General features: G+C 53.4%; 1 protein-coding gene across 1 annotated transcript in view; it reads right to left on the bottom strand.

Moving 5' to 3' along the window:
* SORL1 (sortilin related receptor 1) overlaps positions 1 to 18531 on the bottom strand; it is a 175305-nt gene that overhangs the window by 142809 nt on the left and 13965 nt on the right. The window contains exons 2-4 of the mRNA XM_062197223.1: positions 15626 to 15742; positions 10134 to 10259; positions 2263 to 2424 (exon numbers count right to left, since the gene is read on the bottom strand). Of these exons, the coding sequence (XP_062053207.1) occupies positions 2263 to 2424; positions 10134 to 10259; positions 15626 to 15742 (405 nt within the window). The remainder of the gene's footprint in view (positions 1 to 2262; positions 2425 to 10133; positions 10260 to 15625; positions 15743 to 18531) is intronic.

Raw genomic sequence — 18531 nt, 5'->3', positions numbered from 1 at the left:
GGGAGGGAGGGAGGGAGGGAGGGATGGGCAGTTAGCGTTGAAAGGGTACAGAGTCTCAGTTGCACAGATGAGAAGTCTCCACTTGGGAGGTGGCAATGGCCACACAACTCTGCAAATGAACCGCACACCACTGAACCATATGCTTTAAAAACAAATGGGTCAGGTGGGACCTGGTGTTGCAGCATAGCAGGTAAAGCTGGCATCTCATACAGGTGCTGGTTCACGTCCCAGCTACTCCGCTTCCTACCCAGCTCCCCTCGAAGGGGCTGGGAAAAGCAGCCAAGGATGGCCCAGGTATGTGGGCCCCTGCCATCCATGAGGGAAACCCAGATGGAGCTCCCAGCTCCTGGCTTCAGCCTGGCTCAGTCTTGGCCACTGCAGCCACTTGGTGAGTGGACCAGTGGATCAAAGATCTCTCTGTCTCATGGCCGGCGCCGTGGCTCACTAGGCTAATCCTCCGCCTTGCGGCGCCGGCACACCGGGTTCTAGTCCCGGTCGGGGCACCGATTCTGTCCCGGTTGCCCCTCTTCCAGGCCAGCTCTCTGCTGTGGCCAGGGAGTGCAGTGGAGGATGGCCCAAGTGCTTGGGCCCTGCACCCCATGGAAGACCAGGAGAAGCACCTGGCTCCTGCCATCGGATCAGCGCGGTGCGCCGGCCGCAGCGCGCTACCGCGGCGGCCATTGGAGGGTGAACCAACGGCAAAAGGAAGACCTTTCTCTCTGTCTCTCTCTCACTGTCCACTCTGCCTGTCAAAAAAAAAAAAAAAAAGAAAAGAAAAAGATCTCTCTGTCTCTGATTTTCAAATAAGTAAAAATCATTTCAAAAAAAATGGGCAATTTAGCAAATTAGTTACATCTATCTTACTACAACCTAAAAATAGACAGATATATACATACATACATACATACATAGATGGGGGGGGGGGGACTACAACGGAACTTGATCATTGAAACTAAATGCCGAGGATGCTGGCAACATCCAAAGCACCACAGGGAATCAGTGGGACATTTGGACGTGACCATCGGTAATTAATCTGCTGCTGAGCTTTGCAAAAGCCCTTCAACTTCCACAGAGGCCTGGGGGCTTCTCTCACCGAAGCAAACAGGTATTAAGAAGCATGAGACCAAAAATAACAAAAATCCACCTCCACTGGTAAACTGACCCAGCTCATTCTTGGGTTATTCCCTAAAGCAGGCAAAAGGTAAACAGATCTGTGTTTTGGTTAAACAACCTGCAAAAAAAAAAACCAGGCCAAGGCTCCTCCAAGCCAAAACATTCAGGCCTTCGCTCATCCAATCACACATCACCTACAAGTTTCATTGGTTTTTGCCTAGCCCATTTTTTTTTTTTTTTTTTTTTTGACAGGCAGAGTGGATAGAGAGAGAGAGAGAGAGAGAAAGGTCTTCCTTTTGCCGTTGGTTCACCCTCCAATGGCCGCCGCGGTTGGTGAGCTGCGGCCAGCGCACCACGCTGATCCGATGGCAGGAGCCAGGTGCTTCTCCTGGTCTCCCATGGGGTGCAGGGCCCAAGGACTTGGGCCATCCTCCACTGCACTCCCTGGCCGCAGCAGAGAGCTGGCCTGGAAGAGGGGCAACCGGGACAGGATCGGTGCCCCGACCGGGACTAGAACCCGGTGTGCCGGCGCCGCAAGGCGGAGGATTAGCCTAGTGAGCCGCGGCACCAGGCCCAGCCCATATTTTTGAGGTGGCACGTTTTAAATTCTGTTCAGCTCCCTCCTCCCTCCGTTAGCTTTCCTTCGAACCTGGACTCAGGGAGGAAAATGTAGACTTTCCTGTCGCACACACACGCAGGCAGACCTACCCATACACAAAGCCAGAGTGTTAAATCCATGGTACCTTCAAGGAAAACAGCAAGCCAGTGTTTCAGGTGGAGGATGGACAAGGGGAAGAGAAAGCTGACAAGAGGCTCCTGAAGGGCCAAGACTCCAGACACCTCTACCAGGCTCTCTGATGAAACGCCAGAGCCTTGGTTCACCCCAAGGGCTGACAGAGGTGTGCCCGCCCCGGGAAAGGTGTGATGTTTCACAAACAGGGCCTGCTGATGGCCGGCTGGGGAGACAGAGTGCCGGGGATCTGTGTTCCTTACCTGTGTGTAGGTGAAATTCTAGCTACAAAGGCAGAGCCTCAGAGAGGAGAAGGGAGGGGCGGGGGAGGCAAGGTCATTCAAAGGACACACAGTCCGCGCAGGCAGAGTGGCGCCCTCCCGCCCGCCCGCCACGGCTGTGCTCCAGTGGCTCCTTACCTGCTTGTTGGGGTGAGACCTGTCGAAGCCCAGGAGAAGGTTGGAGGCCTTACTGTGGAGTAGGAGATCAGCTGCCCGGAATGGGATGGAAAAGCCATGGATGGTGTTGCAGAAGTCAAACGTGATCCAGAGATACTGGGCGTAGGCATCTGCGAAGATGTACTGTGGGAGAGAACAGGTGAGCTCAGGGCCAGGCCCTTCCTGAACCACGCGCAGGTGCACACACGTGCAGTGGCTGAGCAGCACCAACCGTGCAGCCACAGCCTCATGGGGCTTCCACCCCATCTCCTAGCAATCAAAAGACGCGTGCACGCCAAACCAGTCGAGTGCAGGGAGAAGGGACAAGGGGAAGCCACGGAGTGGGCACATTTCAACATGCAATGAAGTTTTCCAGTGTTTTCTTTTAACATGGTCATTCTCACTCCATGGAGAGTCACTCAGTTCCAATCATAAGGAGGCAAGCAGCAGCTGGGACAGAGGCACCTCGGCCTCAAACCGGCCGCCTGCAGACTGGGCTGCTGTCTCTCCCTGCACCCCGTACCCAGCCACAGGACACGCCCTCCCAGGAAAGTCACCAGGTCACAGCTTCTCCTTCCGGCTACCCTGCCAGGAGCCTGTGCGGTTCTGGGGAACCAGCTGCCACCAGGGCTGCCACACGCCTTGTGGGGCACAGCAGGAAGTGGCTCTGGCGAGCGGCGGCCTCACCTTATTTTGCTTCGCATGGGTGAGTGGCTTTAAACAAGTTCGGCTGGAAACTGGCCACGGTCTAGAGAATTCTCTGCAGCAGGGATCAAGGTGATCTGGTTTCCCAAATGTGCACTGCAGACACACCACGGGCTGGAGGCTGCCACGCTGAAAGCCAGAATCCTTTCCCCCAGAGCTCGCACCTCACGAGGGGCACAGACAAGCCCCTGGCTAATGGTGATGCAAGGTTAAGTGAGAGAACTCGGTGAGTCCTGTGAAGGCCTATCCAGCGTGAGACATCAGAAAGGACTGCGTGGACGAGGCAGGCCTCGAGGGACAGGCAAGACTTCCCTATGCAAAGGACATCCCAAGTCTAGGGTAATTTTGAGTTTGGGCACAAAGAAAGAGGTAGGGGGGCACACAGCATGGGTCCGTGCCAGGCTCAAGGGCCTGAAGAAAAGATTAGAAAACAGGGCTGAGAAATGCAGATGGACAGCCCTGAGTGCACACAGAGACCTGAAGGCCAGACCATGGGGGTTCAAGGAGGAGGGTGGCTCCGGGGACACTCGGCATGCATCCCAAACTAGAGCAAGGGGGATCCAGCTCCTCCCACAAGCAGCCGCTCCCACCCCAGGAGTGAACCCATCCAATGGAGTCTGTCTAAGAACACTTCCCCTAGTGGGCGCCACCTGATCCAGCTTGGAACCCTTTCAGCACCCACAGCCCTGACGTGGGCAAATAACGCTGCACTTGTTCCCGTGTGGCTTCCACAGGCTCTCACTCCCTTTTGTGTGCGCACTCTCTCCCCACACGCAGACCGTGAACTTCCCAGGGACGTGTGGTGTGCGTTTTCTCCTGTGTTTCCTCCCTAGCCTCTAATGTAAATCGCCGCACTCTACAGAAGCCTAATTAAGTCTGACTGGAAGAGGTGCTCGATGTTCTGAAAGCAAACACTACTGTATGCAAATGCAAGGTTATAAAACAACGATGATCCTCTCAGGATCTCTATCATAATACTCCCTAGAAATATCACAGCCCCATTTTCCTGCTCCCAAACCATCTTGGTTACTGGGAAATGGAGCACTCTGTTTGAAAAAAGACTTCTCAAAAAATGTATTCCATGGTTTTCTGCAGCACATTCAAGAATCTAAAAATCACACAGCCAGCCATAGAACCTACTGTTATTTATGATAATGGCTCGATCTGTGCAGGAGCATCTGGTCTGTGCCGAGCGCTGAGCTCAGTGCTTTGCATGCCTTACCTCGGTTAGTTCATTCAGGACTCCCGGTGACTGGATGCTGGGGATACTATTGTTAACACCCGAGGGCCCCGACGCCCAGAGGGTCTCAGTGCCTAGGGTGATGCTGGACAGGCAGCATTTACACCCGTGGCTGGCTGGGTCAGGCACCTTTTCAGAACCACCCATCAGTGCCACCTCTCCTCTCCTAACCAAAAGGCAGCATTTGTTGAATTCATAGGTCTCCTATGGGAGAGTCTCATAGGGACTATCTGACTCATTTACATGCCTCTTCTCCTTACCTACTCTACGTGTTTGTACTGAAAATTCTCTCTTCCTTCCCTTCCCCAACACTCCCCCCCCCCACCCACCCCACCTCAACTCTCCATCACTCACCCTGAGCGCCTCTATCTCAGTCCTGGGTCTCCCTTGCCAGTTCCTTTGTCACCATCTCCCTGCCCTGGTGTAGCCTCCTGGCTCTTCTATTCCCTGCTGATAACTCGGTTGATCCTTCCACGCAGCTTCACCCATCGCCTCTAAGAACAAGCATTGCAATGACAGCTGTAGTTGGGATGTGGTCTGTCCCCCTTGTCAGGAGGCGGTGGGATGGGCCTACTGGGAGGTAACTGGGTCTGGCTCACTGGGGGCTCTGCAGCTGGAAGGATTAATGTCATTCTCAAGAGCTCACATTAGTTCTCTCGAGAAGGTTGCCCTAAAAGTGCAAGAGCAGCCGCTCCCTGCTCTCTGGCTCCCATCTTGCCATAAGCTGTCTCCAGCTACACATGCTTCAGCAGAGCACCATCCACCAGGGACTGATTTAGGCAAGAGGGCCCTCAGCAGAGGCTGAATCAGCGGAGTCACCTCGCCCTGGACCTCAGCCTCCGTAACAGCGAGTGAGCTCAGCGAGCCTCTCCTCTTCATAAAGCACACAGCCTCGGCGGGTTTGTTGCAGCAACAGAAAAGACCACCGTGTTGACTTTCAAATCTGCAAGCTCCCCCGTCATGTGAGAAGTCTACTTCTTACCTTCCTGATCTCAGCGTCTCCCCTTTGATGGCCCCCAACACTTCACCATGTCTAAAACTGCAGTCTCCAACGCCTCCCCGCCAGGGCCCAACACTGCCTCCCTGGTGCCACGTTCCACCGATGCTGCACCTTCTCCTAGCCCCGTGACTGGTGACTGAGGTCGGGTTTGTACTCCATTCCCTCCCTTCAGCCTTCCCTTTCAATCAGCCGCCTTCCCTGCCATGTTTTCCTTTAAAACCATTTTCAGGGGCCGGCGTTGTGGTACAGCAGGTTAAGCCACCGCCCTGCATGCCAGCATCCCTTACAGGCACCAGTTCAAGTCCCAGCTGCTCCACTTCCAATCCAGCTCCCTGTTAACACACCAGGGAAAGCAGTGGAAGATGGCCCAACTGCTTGGGCCCCTGCACCCAGTTGGGAGACCTGGATGAAACCCCTGGCTCCTGGCTTTGGTCTAGCCTAACCCCAACCATTGCAGCCATTTGGGAAGTAAACCAGCAGATGAAAGCTTTTTCTTTCTCTCTCTTTCTCTCTCTCTAACTCTGCTTTCAGCTAAATAATAATGTCTTTGCAAAACTCATTTTCAAAATTGGCCCCTTCCTTTTTATTCCAGGGCTACCAGCGAGGCAGTGAATATATTTCAGGCTATGAAATACTCGGAGGGTGGTATTAGGTTTGATGGACTGATTGAACAACTTCGCTGCCACATAGTCCCCTTTCTAGATCGTTCTCGTCTCCCCCCTCCATCCCATCATGCATATTGCTGGGAGACACATTTCTGAACAAGACACTATTCCATCACTCCCTAATCATTCTTCCATGGCTCCCCATGACCCTCAAGGTAAGACAAGCTATTCCCTGTTGAGATAGACCCCATGAACCTTGCAAAGTAGCTCAGTGCAAACTCTGTACCAGTGGGCAGTCAGTCTCCTCACTTTCCTGCATGGAAACCACACATCCTGGATGTGCCTGGAAGTCTCTGCCCAGACCCTTCTCCTGTTCAAGAGCCCCACCAACTCTGCTCCACCTACAGCACTCACGTGCCCATCCTGGAGGCACCACTCCTACTCACAAGTACCCACAGAGGCTTCGCCTCTCTGATCCAACCTCACTTCACCACCTGCCAGCTCTGATTGTTTCATTTTTCCCTTGTTTCTTCAGAGAGACAATGAGAGCGCGAGCTCCCACACCCTGGTTTACTCCCCAGAAAGCCACATCGACTAAGGCTTGGTTGAGCCAATACCAGAAGTGGGGAGCTCAGTCCATGCCTCCCACGTGGGTGGCAGGCAGGCAGTCACTGGAGCCTCCCAGAGTCTGCAGGAGCAGAAAGCTTGAATCAGGAGCCAGAGCCCGGAATCAAAGCCAGGCTTTCCAGCGTGAGATCTGGATGTGGGATGTGGGATCTGGGATGTGGGATGTGAGTGCCCATCGCTCAGCTCTCATTAGCTGCAAGCTCGCTTCATCGTTGATGCTTCATGCTGTTATGTAGCATGCACACGAGGAAGGCACGGGATGTTCAGTCCGCTTGTAAGGCCCCATACGTCCTGGCTGCCAAGTTTCCTGAGGGCCAAGCCCACAGGTTTGCCAACAGAGCTGGTCTACTACGTGCCTCCTAACTGCAACCGCAGGAGCATCCTCACGCTCCCCAACCTCCCCAACCCTGTGTGCAGCCACTCAGTATTCCAGAGGAGCTTCCTCCTTTGGCTGAAAGCTGTGTTTCCTCTGAAAATACAAATAGCTGAGAGAAGGTAGCAATCGAAGCTACAGGAGGTAATGACAGGATTTCTCCCAGCTAAGAGTGGAGAGACCAGGAGGAGGATGGAGGCGCCCCAGGGAAGAGCCCTCCAGGAAGGGACTGGGGTAGGGGGCAGGGGAAAGAGAAGAGCTTCACCACTTTACCCAGGCCTAAACTCTGCCTGGGAAAGGGCAGGATCGGCTCGCACATCTGCAGCGGTCAAGGCCCTGAAGCCCAACTGCACGTGCAGCAGCTCTTCCCCAGAGCCCCAGACAACTCTCCACACTGCCTCACTGAGCATGGGCGTCCTTCCACGAGACTGGGACAACTGCTACATGGCCAGAGCTGCACTCTGGTTCAGGGAAGAGCACCCAGCGGGCACGAGAAGAAGGAAGTGGGACTGCTGGCTAGCGTGAAAACAGACCCAAGCACGCCAATACCCTCGCCAGGCAGGGCCTCGGGACTGGAGCAGGCTGTCCGCCTCCCACCTTCTCTCCCTGTCCACAGACACTTGTTCCCCTAGGATGTCCACACTGCCCTTTCCTAACACCCGATCCACTCAGAGCAGCTGCCAACTCTCATTTCAACCATTCCCAAGGCTCCTTGACAGCTCCTAGCATTTGCACCCAGGGGCCTCGCGTGAGGCCAGCACCCTGCTGCCGACAGCAAGGCGCCCGGCCTCGGGTGAGCTCTCTCAGGAAGTGGTAGGTCTGGTAGGGCAATTTGCCTTGCAGAGGACAAAGGTAAAAGTCACAAAAGCAATCAGCACAGTAAGAGTCATCACTTCCTTCCTGAGCCATCGGGGAGGGTCACAGCCATCTCTGGGGAATCAGAACTCTCCAGAGGAGGCCACCTCCCTGTTCGCTCGGCCTGCTCTGCGCCCCAGCTCCAACTGTCAGTAAGCTCTCCCAGACAGCAGCTTCTCTTTGTCCTCCTGACCCTCCACCCACTCCCACTCCGGGGCCTCTCCCTCTCCCCCAGGAGGGGAGATCCCAGCTGTACCCCTCTACGAGACAGACAGCACTTGCTTGGCCTATACCTCATGCAACCCCCGAGCTCCCTGGGTGCACTCATCCCTGGGTGCTTCCCTCTCATTCCAACAACTCTGCACCTTCTCAGGCCCGCTGCTGCCAAAGCCCCTGACTCCCTGCCCGCCCCGAGCCTCCTCCTGGAGGTCCAACACCATCTGTTGCATCTTCTCCTCAGCCACCACTCACCACAACGCACAACGGCAGGAAGGAAGGGGCACCTGCATGTAGACAGCTGTGCGCTGAGCTGGGAGGGGAGGCCAGGGCTGGTGGAGCTGAAAGGGGCGCTTTGCAGAGAAACAACCAGGCAGACTCAAGGCCACAGTGTCAACAAGGGTTCAGCGGGGGGGGGGGGGGGGGGGGGGATGATAACAGAGATAAGAACAACCTGATACAGCGAGTAACACAAGTGTGATCCGACTCTTGAGAGGCAAGGGACAAGAAAATCTACGCACAGGAGAAGCAGCCTGCCAGCTGGAACCAGGACACGGCTCTCACCTCTCCCAAGCCCAGAGGCCGGTGGGCAAGGCAGCCCCCACACCAGCAGCATGACCCCCTCTGGGAGCCCCCCCCAGGACCATCCCTGGCTGGCCCCAGGGCCAGGGAGGGGAGACACTAGCCCTCTGGTCTGCTGACCCAGTTCCCTCCAACACAGTCTCCTTGCTTTCATCTCAGAAGAGAAAGTGCTCATGACAGAGTTGGGCAAGAGTGCATTTGCTCCTCCTCGCCGCTCCACAGAGATCACCAAGCAGGGCTGATACTTATCGGCACAGACTGGTTAATGACTATCCCCATCCTTACAAAATAATCGTTCTGACCAGATGGTACACAGCGCTGCCCGGAAATCTGGGAGCAGCCCCTCCTAAAGCTACAGAGGCTTGGCCCATCTCAGAAGGTCCTCTAATCTCGCAACTGGAAGGTTTAAGCCTGGACAGCCCAGCAGGGGACCTCTGGATGTCTGCTCCCTGCAGACAGGGGCTGCTGTATTCTGCAGGCAGTCCCAGCTAGGAGACCACCAGCAAGCGGGAGGACCTGCAACAGAGACCCTGTGGGTCTCGCTGGCTGGTTCCTTTCTGGGGGAACACTCAATGCAGATAGCTTAAACTACTCAGGTGTTTTTCTGGTTTTCTACAAAGGGTCTTTCCCTAACAGGGGTGAGCAATAGTCCAGCCCACGGGCCCTATCCGGCCTGTGAAATCATTTGCTCTGGCCCTGTCAAGGCAACTGTAGGTGGGACTCGAAATTCAACCAGTCTGCAGAGGCAAATTTTTACACTGGTGATTTCATATGCATCGCTAATGATGTTACAAATATCCCATTGGCCCTTGGCAGACAAAAGGCTCCCCACCTCGACCAGCAGCAGACGTGGAACCCTGGAAACGAGCTAGGCCACACAGACTGGGGAAGAAAGCAGCCAAACATCTGCATACTTCAAAAAGTTCACAGAGAATGGAATTAGAAGGTAAGTTCATCTGGGCGCAAAAGCAATGTTGAAATCATTCTTTTCTGAGCATGCATTACCCATGACCTTTCAAAGCTCCCCCTTACAACTCTCAGACCTAACAGCTACTGGACCAAGACTGCCCAGTGCCTGCCTCCTCTGTCCCCTGCCTGGGGTCCAAGGTCAATGCCTCCTCCAGCTCCAACCGTCTCAGGCGGGAGGTTCTAACCCTGGAGAGGAAGCACCCAGGGCAGTGGGCTGGGAACACAACGCAGGGGGCGCTGCAATCACTGCCATCCTGCCTTTCTTTTCTGCACTGACTGAGGTTCAGAGAGCAGGAGAGGAGCAGTGCACGCGTGCACACCTGTGCACACGCACAACCAGGCATGCAGCAGCTGCTCGCGGAAGACACACATTTGACTGTATCTGGGCATCATTTTCGCCACCTGTGGGTCAGGCAATTTAATAGCTGGAAGATTTTCTGGGGTCCAACCTGTCACTGTTTGTCTAGAAATCCAGCCCAACCAGGTCTGATTCTGTACAGACCCACCCCGAGAAAGTGCTGTCACACACACTCGGGTTAGCAACAACAACAAAAAAGTTCTGGGAGGCAGTGACGCCAGGAAGACCTCGAGGACTGCATCTCCCAGCGCCCACTCCAGCAGCGCGAGCGTCCCAAGCCCCGCCCTGGGGAGACAGGGCCCTGGGGACAGTCGCGTCCTTACCCTCTTGTTGTCCGCAGGACTGTGGTAGAACTGGGCCACCACAGCCTCTGTGTTATTTCCCGCGCCGAAGTTCAATTTCTCTGAAATCTTATTGAATGATTTTCCATAGTCATAAGACACGTACACCTGGCAGAGAAGGGAAGGCAAAGAAAAGGGTTGGTGAAAAATCTAGCAGGAGAATAGCTCTCTCGCTGCCTCCACTCCCAAACGTCCCACACCCTGGGACTCTGAATGTGGCTTCCGCGATACTAGTCCCTGATGTCCTGAAATTACAGAAATCACCAGAAACCCCCCCAAGAAGAAGCACGCGCCTCCTCAGCTGGCCCCAGGCATGCGGGGAGCGCCACAGCCACCGCCGCCTGGGATACACTTGCCCCTTTTCCAAGGCCAAGGCGAGTCCCCAGGGCAGGAGGCCAAGGAGAGAAACAGTGATAATAACCTCACCACGCTCGCTTAACTGTTTAACAAATGACAACCAGAGGCAGAGAGAGTGTGGTCGTCCAAGGGAAAAAGGGTTGGGAATTTGTTTTGCCATCTGTTGAAATGTCGCCAAAAGGTAATCCAATCCTTCATCCTACATCTGGGAAGGCTTGTCCTTACCCACAAAAGGAAAACCCTCCCGTGTCCCCACCACTCAGTCCAGGAGATGAGATACAGCGTGATGAGATGTCATGCCGGAATCCCTTCTCCCGCGCGGGGAGGAGGGGTGAAGACTCCGGAGGACCAGTGCCAACACACCCGGCTGCTCCCTTGCTTCCCGGGTTGCTGCAGAAAGCAGCAATGACACAACCGTCACTCATTGCTGCTGGCTGTGTGCAGATGCAGAACTAACCTCTTCAAAGACAGGCAGGCAGGCAAGCAACTCTCCCTACAACCTTGTGTGGCAAATGCCGTGATTAAAATCCCTTTGCAGGGGCCAGTGCTTGGTGTAGCAGGTAAACCCGCTGCCTGCAGTGACAGCATCCCATATGGACGCCAGTTTGAATCCTAGCTGCTCTACTTCCAATCCTGCTCTCTGCTATGGCCTGGGAAAGCAAAAGAGGACGGCCCAACTCCTTGGGCCCCTGCACCTGCATGGGAGACCCAGAAGGAGTTCCTGGCTCTTGCCTTCCGATCGGCACATCTCCAGCCATTGCGGCCATCTGGGGAGTGAACCATCAGATGGAAGACCTATCTCTTCTTCTCCTTCTCTCTCGGTATAATTCTGACTTTCAAATAAATAAATCTTTAAAAAAAAATCCCTTTACAGCTATGACAATAGGGGCAGGTGAGATCAGTCACCTGCCACGGGCCCAGCCCAGGCTGCCTGCCTTCAACATCAGCAGTGCAAAGCCACTAATCCACCTTGGGTCGGGATGGTGCGATGGGCAGTTGTCAGAGATTCTGGACCCACACTTGACCGCCTGTGAGACAGGAACATAATTAATATCCTCAGCAGGCTAAAAACAAGCCTGGTGGATGAATATAGTAACAACCTGGTCATTTCTCAAATGGTTTACAGAAGAGAGAATTGAGGTAAGCAGTAAGGGGAAGTGGCAGAATCCCTGGAACAATGGGAACTATTAGACTGATCTCAGGAGGTGCGTCTCCAGCCATCCCCCCTAGCGTCAACAGCGCCCACGTTTTGAGGGTTTCCGGCGAGCCTGGTAGCGTGCCATGCACGCTGGGCATGTCAACCTGTGTTTGTAAACACGACCCGATGAAAACACAGGACAGCAGGTCTGAACGAAGGGAACCGAGGCCACATGTATTTAACAGGTGTCAAGTCGGAAACAGCAAGACACTCTGCCTTCATGAGGGTCTCGGTGGGAGGAATGGGGAGGGACACACAGCCAAGCTTCCTGACCTTGAAACACACAGATCAGGGCTGCCACACAAGCAGCTGCAGGGATCCAGCAGTGTGGAAGCCGAGAGAATCCACGTGGGGAAAAGACCGAGTGCACTGTCTCACTTCCACTCTCCTGACCGTGCTGGGACAGGAACAGCCCTGGTTTGGTCCAGGCGTTGTGTGGAGCAAGCTGACGGCCTCTCAAGAAGGGAACTAAGACGCCCTCCAGCTCCAACACCTCCCAACTGAACAATCGATGCGTTCCTTTTGAGAGCACAAGTGTGAGGATACATTGACAACAGCATTCTGCAGTACACAGTACTCCTTTGTACACACTCTCTCTCTTCATCTTTAAGACCCAGCAAGTGGATCCAGGTTAGGATCCAGGTTAGGACACCCTGCTCCACAGCAGAGTACTTGAGTTTGATGCCTGGCTCTGGTTCCCAATTCCGCCTTCCTGGTAACATGGACCCAGGAGCCAGTGATGACAGCTCAAGTAATTGGGTTCCTGCCACCCATGTGGGACACCTGAACTGAATTCCCAGCTCCCAGCTTTAAGCCCCCCCAACCCCAAACCACACAGATGTGTGGGCACTTGGAGAGTGAACCAGCAGATGAAGGACTCTCGCCTCCCTCCTCTCCGCCCCCTCCCCCGGCCCTCTCCCTCTCCCTCTCCTTGGCTCCCTGGCTCCCTGGCAGGCGTCTCCCTGGCTCTCTGCCTCTCAAATAAATAGACAATAAAACCCCTACGAATTAGTCTCACCCTCAGTTGACCAGCAACAACACAGGTACTTATCAAGGCTTTCTGGAAGGAGTAAGTACCATTTTAAACCAAAGGGTAAGTGACTGTGTTCCATGACTATGAGTGGGCTGAATGATTCACGAGTGACTGAGACACAGGCATTCCCCACGCTGCAGGAACTGCGTGCAGGGACCCCCATCCCCAGACACCAAAATCCATGAATGAGCAAATCCTTTATAGAAACGGCCAAGTATTTACATTGAACCTGGGCACATTCTCCCATATACTTTAAATCACCTCTAGATTACTTATAATATCTAAACAATGCAAACACTACATAAATAGTTGCTAAAGTGTACATATATGGGTGTGTCTATATATGTTCAGCACAAAGCAATTTTTCCCAGTTATTTTCAATCCATGCTTAGTGGAATTTTCAGATACACAGACTCCCCCAGGGCGAGGGCAGGTGTGGGGGGAGGCCTAAAAGGTACAGGAAACACTTCCACATCCGGCACTGTTCCGGGTGCTCAGGCTCTGCCTCTCACTGGCTTAATATGCAACAAATGACCCAGCAGGACACTGGGAAGAGTCAAGATAAGCAACATCTATTGTTTCCTTTCATAGACTTAACACAGGAACTGTTCACAGGATCACACTGGCTACAAGCTCATCAGGTGAGGATTATTCTTTTTACTTCCCCCTCTGTTTAAGAACAAACCCTCCGGGATTCCAGCCTCCACATCCCTCCCTTTCCTACACTGCATACGCGTGGCCTTGGCCACTCTCCAGCACTCACACAGGCCCTCCCAGCATAGGTTCTCTCCCTTCTGGGCTGAGGCCCAGGTTCTCGGTCTTCTTTAAAGCAGGCTGGGATGGCGACAGCTCCAGCACCACCTCCTCCTGCCTCTGAGTCATCATTTATTTTTGCATTAACTTTTCACATCAGAGCTCCCTGGCTGCCTCTGCCAGTTCTCCAGTGCCATTTGTGTACACATGGAGGAAATGTCTGCCACCCGATTTATTAACTCTGGCCATGAAGTGTGCTTTCCATTTTATTCCAGAACAGTTTATCACTTCAGATGCCCAACGGGCTCTCAGTGCACCATATCCAGACCTCCAGACAGAGGACGGTTTCGACAGGCTGGCAGCACTGAGGAGGAACAGCAACCCTGGTTTATCTGGGATGCAGGGGGATCCAGGAGGTGCGGCGTTCAGTTCCAAGGCCCTTCTGATCATGCCACATCGTCACCCACTCGGCAACCCCAACACCCCCACTGACACACTGGATGCCCTCACACAAGATCCTCTGCGCCTCGGAGCTCCTGTATGCCCACAACACCAGAAGGCAACCGTTAGAAACAACTTTGCCAAGATAAAGATCTTAAGTGTTCATTTGAGAGGAAGACAGACAGCGTTCCCATCTACTGGTTTGCTCCTCAAATGCTCCTGACAGACAAGGCCGGGCCAGGCAGCAGCCAGGGGCCAGGCACTCAGTCTAGGTGTCCCATGTGCATGGCAGGGGCCCAAGCACTTGAGCCATCAGCTGCTTTCTCCCAGGATGCACTCCAGGATGGGAAGGGCTAGAACTCAAACCTAGGCACTCAGATATGGGTCGTGGGTGTCCCCACAGCTAGGCCAAATGCCCGCCCCATGGCAGCGAGTTTTTTAAATGCCTAAAATCCATGAAGACTCCTCAACACAGGTAGTACAGAGTGAACTCCAGGCAGCAACCAGTCCAAGCACAGGCGCCTACAGAGAGCCTCACAGGGCCACCAGAGTCCTACGTGGCTGGCTGCGGCCACAGCTGCTGACTGCAGACTCGGGTCACATCGATAAGAGGGCCAAAGGCATTGCCCAAACAAGTCTTGTGCTGCTCTGGAGCACTGCCCTGTGGCTGCCCATCAGCTGCCGTGGCTGCCCCCCCAACACCTGCGCAACCCCACATCCAGCCCCTCCGTCCTCCCTCTCCGTGGCTGCCCTCAGCCAACTCACTAGAAAACAACCCCTGGGGCTCCCTCCAGCGCTCACCTCCGAACACATCCACCCCCAGCAGTGGACAGACAGAGGAGGGTCTCAGGGAGCTAAGAACTACAAGTATAACCTTAGGCTGATGTGAAAGTGCTAGGAAGCTCAGCAGGGGGTTTCCTCTCCTATCACACAGATGACCAAGGGGCTACAGCAAGTTGTTCTGTCCACAGCCCCACCCTGCCCCCCGATGCAAGGCAGGGGCTGTGCCTCTTCCGCGTAAGAGTGCTGGGGCAGATGCCACAGACTTTGGACCCAAGGGCCAGCTTTGGCCTACACATGTTTTACTTGGCTCCCACGGTGTTTGCAAAAACTATACGTTAGCTGCCAACTTGTAAGACTCAGCAATTTTCACATAAAAATCCAGACCTCGGGACTTCTCTTAAAAATAAATAAATCAGAAGATCTGGAAAAACACCAGGCCCTGCAATGAGCATGGCAACCAGAGCCTAGAACAGCCTAGAACAACCTAGAATAGCTACAGCACCCTTAAAAGTATTGCTTCTACAGTTTGTCAAAGTCCCCTGCCCTCCCTAGCGCCTCTCCCACCCAGAGACCAAGTGTTAATCGCCACATTCAAATTAAGATCAGGTGACTATTTCTAGAATCCAGTTCTAGAAAAAATTGGGAGAGACCAATTTCCTTGGTAGAGGTAGCCTCCCTCCTGTGCTTTACCTGCCTGGCCTCTCCCAGGCCTTTGAGTTTGTAACCCTTTTCTCTGCAAAGCACCTACCCTGATAAACATCTCTATAGCCAACTATCAGGGCCGGTGTTAGGTCGCCACCTGAGACATCAGATTCATCCCATTATTTTTCCTGGCACAAGAATCCCAGAGAATCAGGAAAGGGCATGTCAACAGCACCGAGGAGCACCCAGAGCCACACAGATACTCACATCACTGCTCCTGGGCCTGGCCAATGCCAGGCTGTCCCGGGCCAAGGCCACGATCACGTTGCTTTTCTCTCCGGCCCAGTGCACCACCATCTGATTGTGGGAATCATTGAGACTGACCTGAAAGACACCAGCAGAGGAAAATTAGAGGCCAAAGAAGCAATGGCCACACACATTCGAAACAAGACGCGCCCGTTATCCATCACTCAGGAATGCCTAAGAAGCTCACACCTGGGCCAGGGTGGTCCAGGCTCCCCCACCTGACTCGCCTCCCCACACACGAACACAAGCCTCCCACTAACTTGGGGATAACTGGACTGCAGGAAACCTCCTCCCGCCCTCACTGGCACACCCACAAAGCATTGTCAATATTTGTGACACCAGTCTGATGACTCGGATCCTTACTCCATACGTAAGGACAGCATGCACTTCTGAGGTTTTAAACCCACTGAAATACCTCCCTCAACAAGACTCTTGTCCAAACTAGCAGATGCACCTGTCTTCACTTTTAACTCATAATGAGAAAGGAAAGGAAGGCACACAGCACCTTTTTTTTGCTTCTTTTAGATTTTTATTTTTGAAGGCATCTTGAGTAGGAAAACACTTTCCAGAACTCATAGAAATGACCTGAACTATTGCTAACAGTACTTCCCATCAAAACCAGTAAGCAGAAAGGTTACTTAGTACCTACCTATGTGCCAAGTAAGGACACGGACAAAAACACCCCGTCCATGGGAGTCTGATCACGGAATCTCTGTCTGCCTCCTCGGCCCCCTGAGGACCTGGGAGACTCCTCCCCAGGCTGCAGGTAGCAAGGTGTGGCCCTGGGCCCCTAGTGCAATGACTGGACTGTGACACAGGGTCATGGGGCCATGACGGCCTAGTCCCAAACAGGCCTCTATTCTCTTTCTCCATCCACAGGCTGCAGTTGGGAGACTACAAAGTCCCAGAGGACAGCAGAGTCCCAGGAGGGTGGGAGCCTATGCTCCTGAGGAGGCCCTCCACTCACCTTGAACTTGTGACCATGGAGGGCACTTGGACATTTGCACCACCGATTCGGCATGCGTCTCTTATGTAGCTCACCTTGCTGAGCAATAGGACCACTGCATATGGCGACCAGCATCTCTTTTTCAATTTTTTTAATTCAGTTACTTATTTGAGAAACACAGAGAGAGCAAGGCCATGACACAGCTCGCATCTGCTGACTCATTCCCCAAAATGCCCGCAGCAGGCAGAGCTGGGGCAAGGCCAGAGCCAAAGCTGGGAGTCAGGAACTCAATCCGAGGTCTCTCCGCATGGATGGCAGGAACCCAGCCAACTGACCCCATCACTGCTGCCTCCCCAACTCTGAAGAGCAGGAAACTGGAGTCAAGAGCCACAGCCAGAAACTGTGACCAGGTGCTCCAATGCGGGGCATGGGCAAATGTTTAACCACTAGGCCTCAATGCCATCTTTTAAAGAAACTGTATTTGTACATCTGATATTGAGAAAGGAAATAACCTAAAAAAATCAATTCTCTTGCTTTATGATAACAACCTACATTGCTTTTATTTTTCTTATCTCTCCGTTCACTGAAGGACCCTAGTTGAAGAACACCCGAGTCACGCCTTTCACCCACTCAGTGTGATCACCAAACTGATGGCAACTCAGGCTGAGCATCCCTCATCTGAAAATCCGAAAGTCCAAAATGCAAAACTGGGAGCACTGACATGACACTACAAGTGGGAAATTCCACACTGCAAAACCCTGCTTCATGCACAAAATTATTTCTATAAAGTTACCTTCGGGCTATGTGTACGAGGTCATCGTGTTTAGACTCGCCTCCCCATCCCCAAGATGGCTCATTAGGTTTATGCAAATCTTCCAAAATACAAAACCCAAAACACTCTGGTCCCAAGCATTTTGGATAAGGGACACACTCAATCTGTTCTAACAAAATTTCTGAGAGCTGGTGCAACCTTCAGAAACAGGAAAAAGTCCCCCAAATGAGAAGCAAGTGCCAAGCCATGCCAGAGAGAAGCCCATTCTGACAGCCTCCTCGACCTCTGCTGTTTCAGGCAGTCAGTTCTGGGGCTCCAGGAGCCTCCACATCCACCCCACCACCAGCTTTTGCCCTGATGCAAGTTCAAGTCCACCTTGCCTCTGAGCCGTATTAGCAACGTTCTGCAGCAGAAAAGCCTCCCCGCCCATAGCTCCTTTCTCTTTGGCTTCCCTTCCTTCCCCACCCCCACGCCCTGACTTTCCCCACCCACTCCTGGAGGTGCTCAGATGTCACGAGGGAGAAGAGAAACACCTGTACCACAAACTTGGCAGACAGATTGACAAAGGAGCTAATGCGTAACGACGCTGCTTTGGTTTGTAAGCACCTGCTTCTAATTTGATCCAGGAGCCAAACTCTCCTGTGCAAAGCATTGGGAAGGAAGAGATTTTTTTTTTTTTTTTTTTTTTTGGGAAAGCTGTCATTCTAAAATGTCCCTTCTCATTCCCAGATGAGTAAGTCCAGGCAAGTATCAACAGCAAAGGGCAAATAACAAACAAATAAATACATTACTTCACCCAGGACGCCACAGTGAGAAAGCAGCTCAGGGCTTCTACAGGTCCCTGCAGCCTGCCTTCCCTTTTCTGCCTCTCTGCTTCCGGCCCAAGGTTCTGGGAAGAATCCGGAGGCACCCTCAGATGCAAAGCCCACCAGCACAGATACCGGGGAGAATTCCAGCCCAAAGTCTTCTCCCCTCCCTCCCCTTACCCTTGGAACCAGAAGGGAATGAACAGAACCATCCAAATGTCACTACGGGTACAACAAAGGATTAGGAACCTAGCAGAAAGGTGCAAGTTCACTCCGTGTGGCATGAAAAAGCCCTCCACCGTCCAACCTGGGCATTCTCAAAGCTGCCCTGGGAACATGTTCC

The sequence above is a fragment of the Lepus europaeus genome, chromosome 7 (genome assembly GCF_033115175.1).
Source record: "Lepus europaeus isolate LE1 chromosome 7, mLepTim1.pri, whole genome shotgun sequence".
In the NCBI taxonomy this organism is placed as follows: Eukaryota; Metazoa; Chordata; class Mammalia; order Lagomorpha; family Leporidae; genus Lepus; species Lepus europaeus.
Note: the sequence above shows the minus strand (reverse complement) of the source record. Positions and strands in the feature narration are given on the sequence as shown.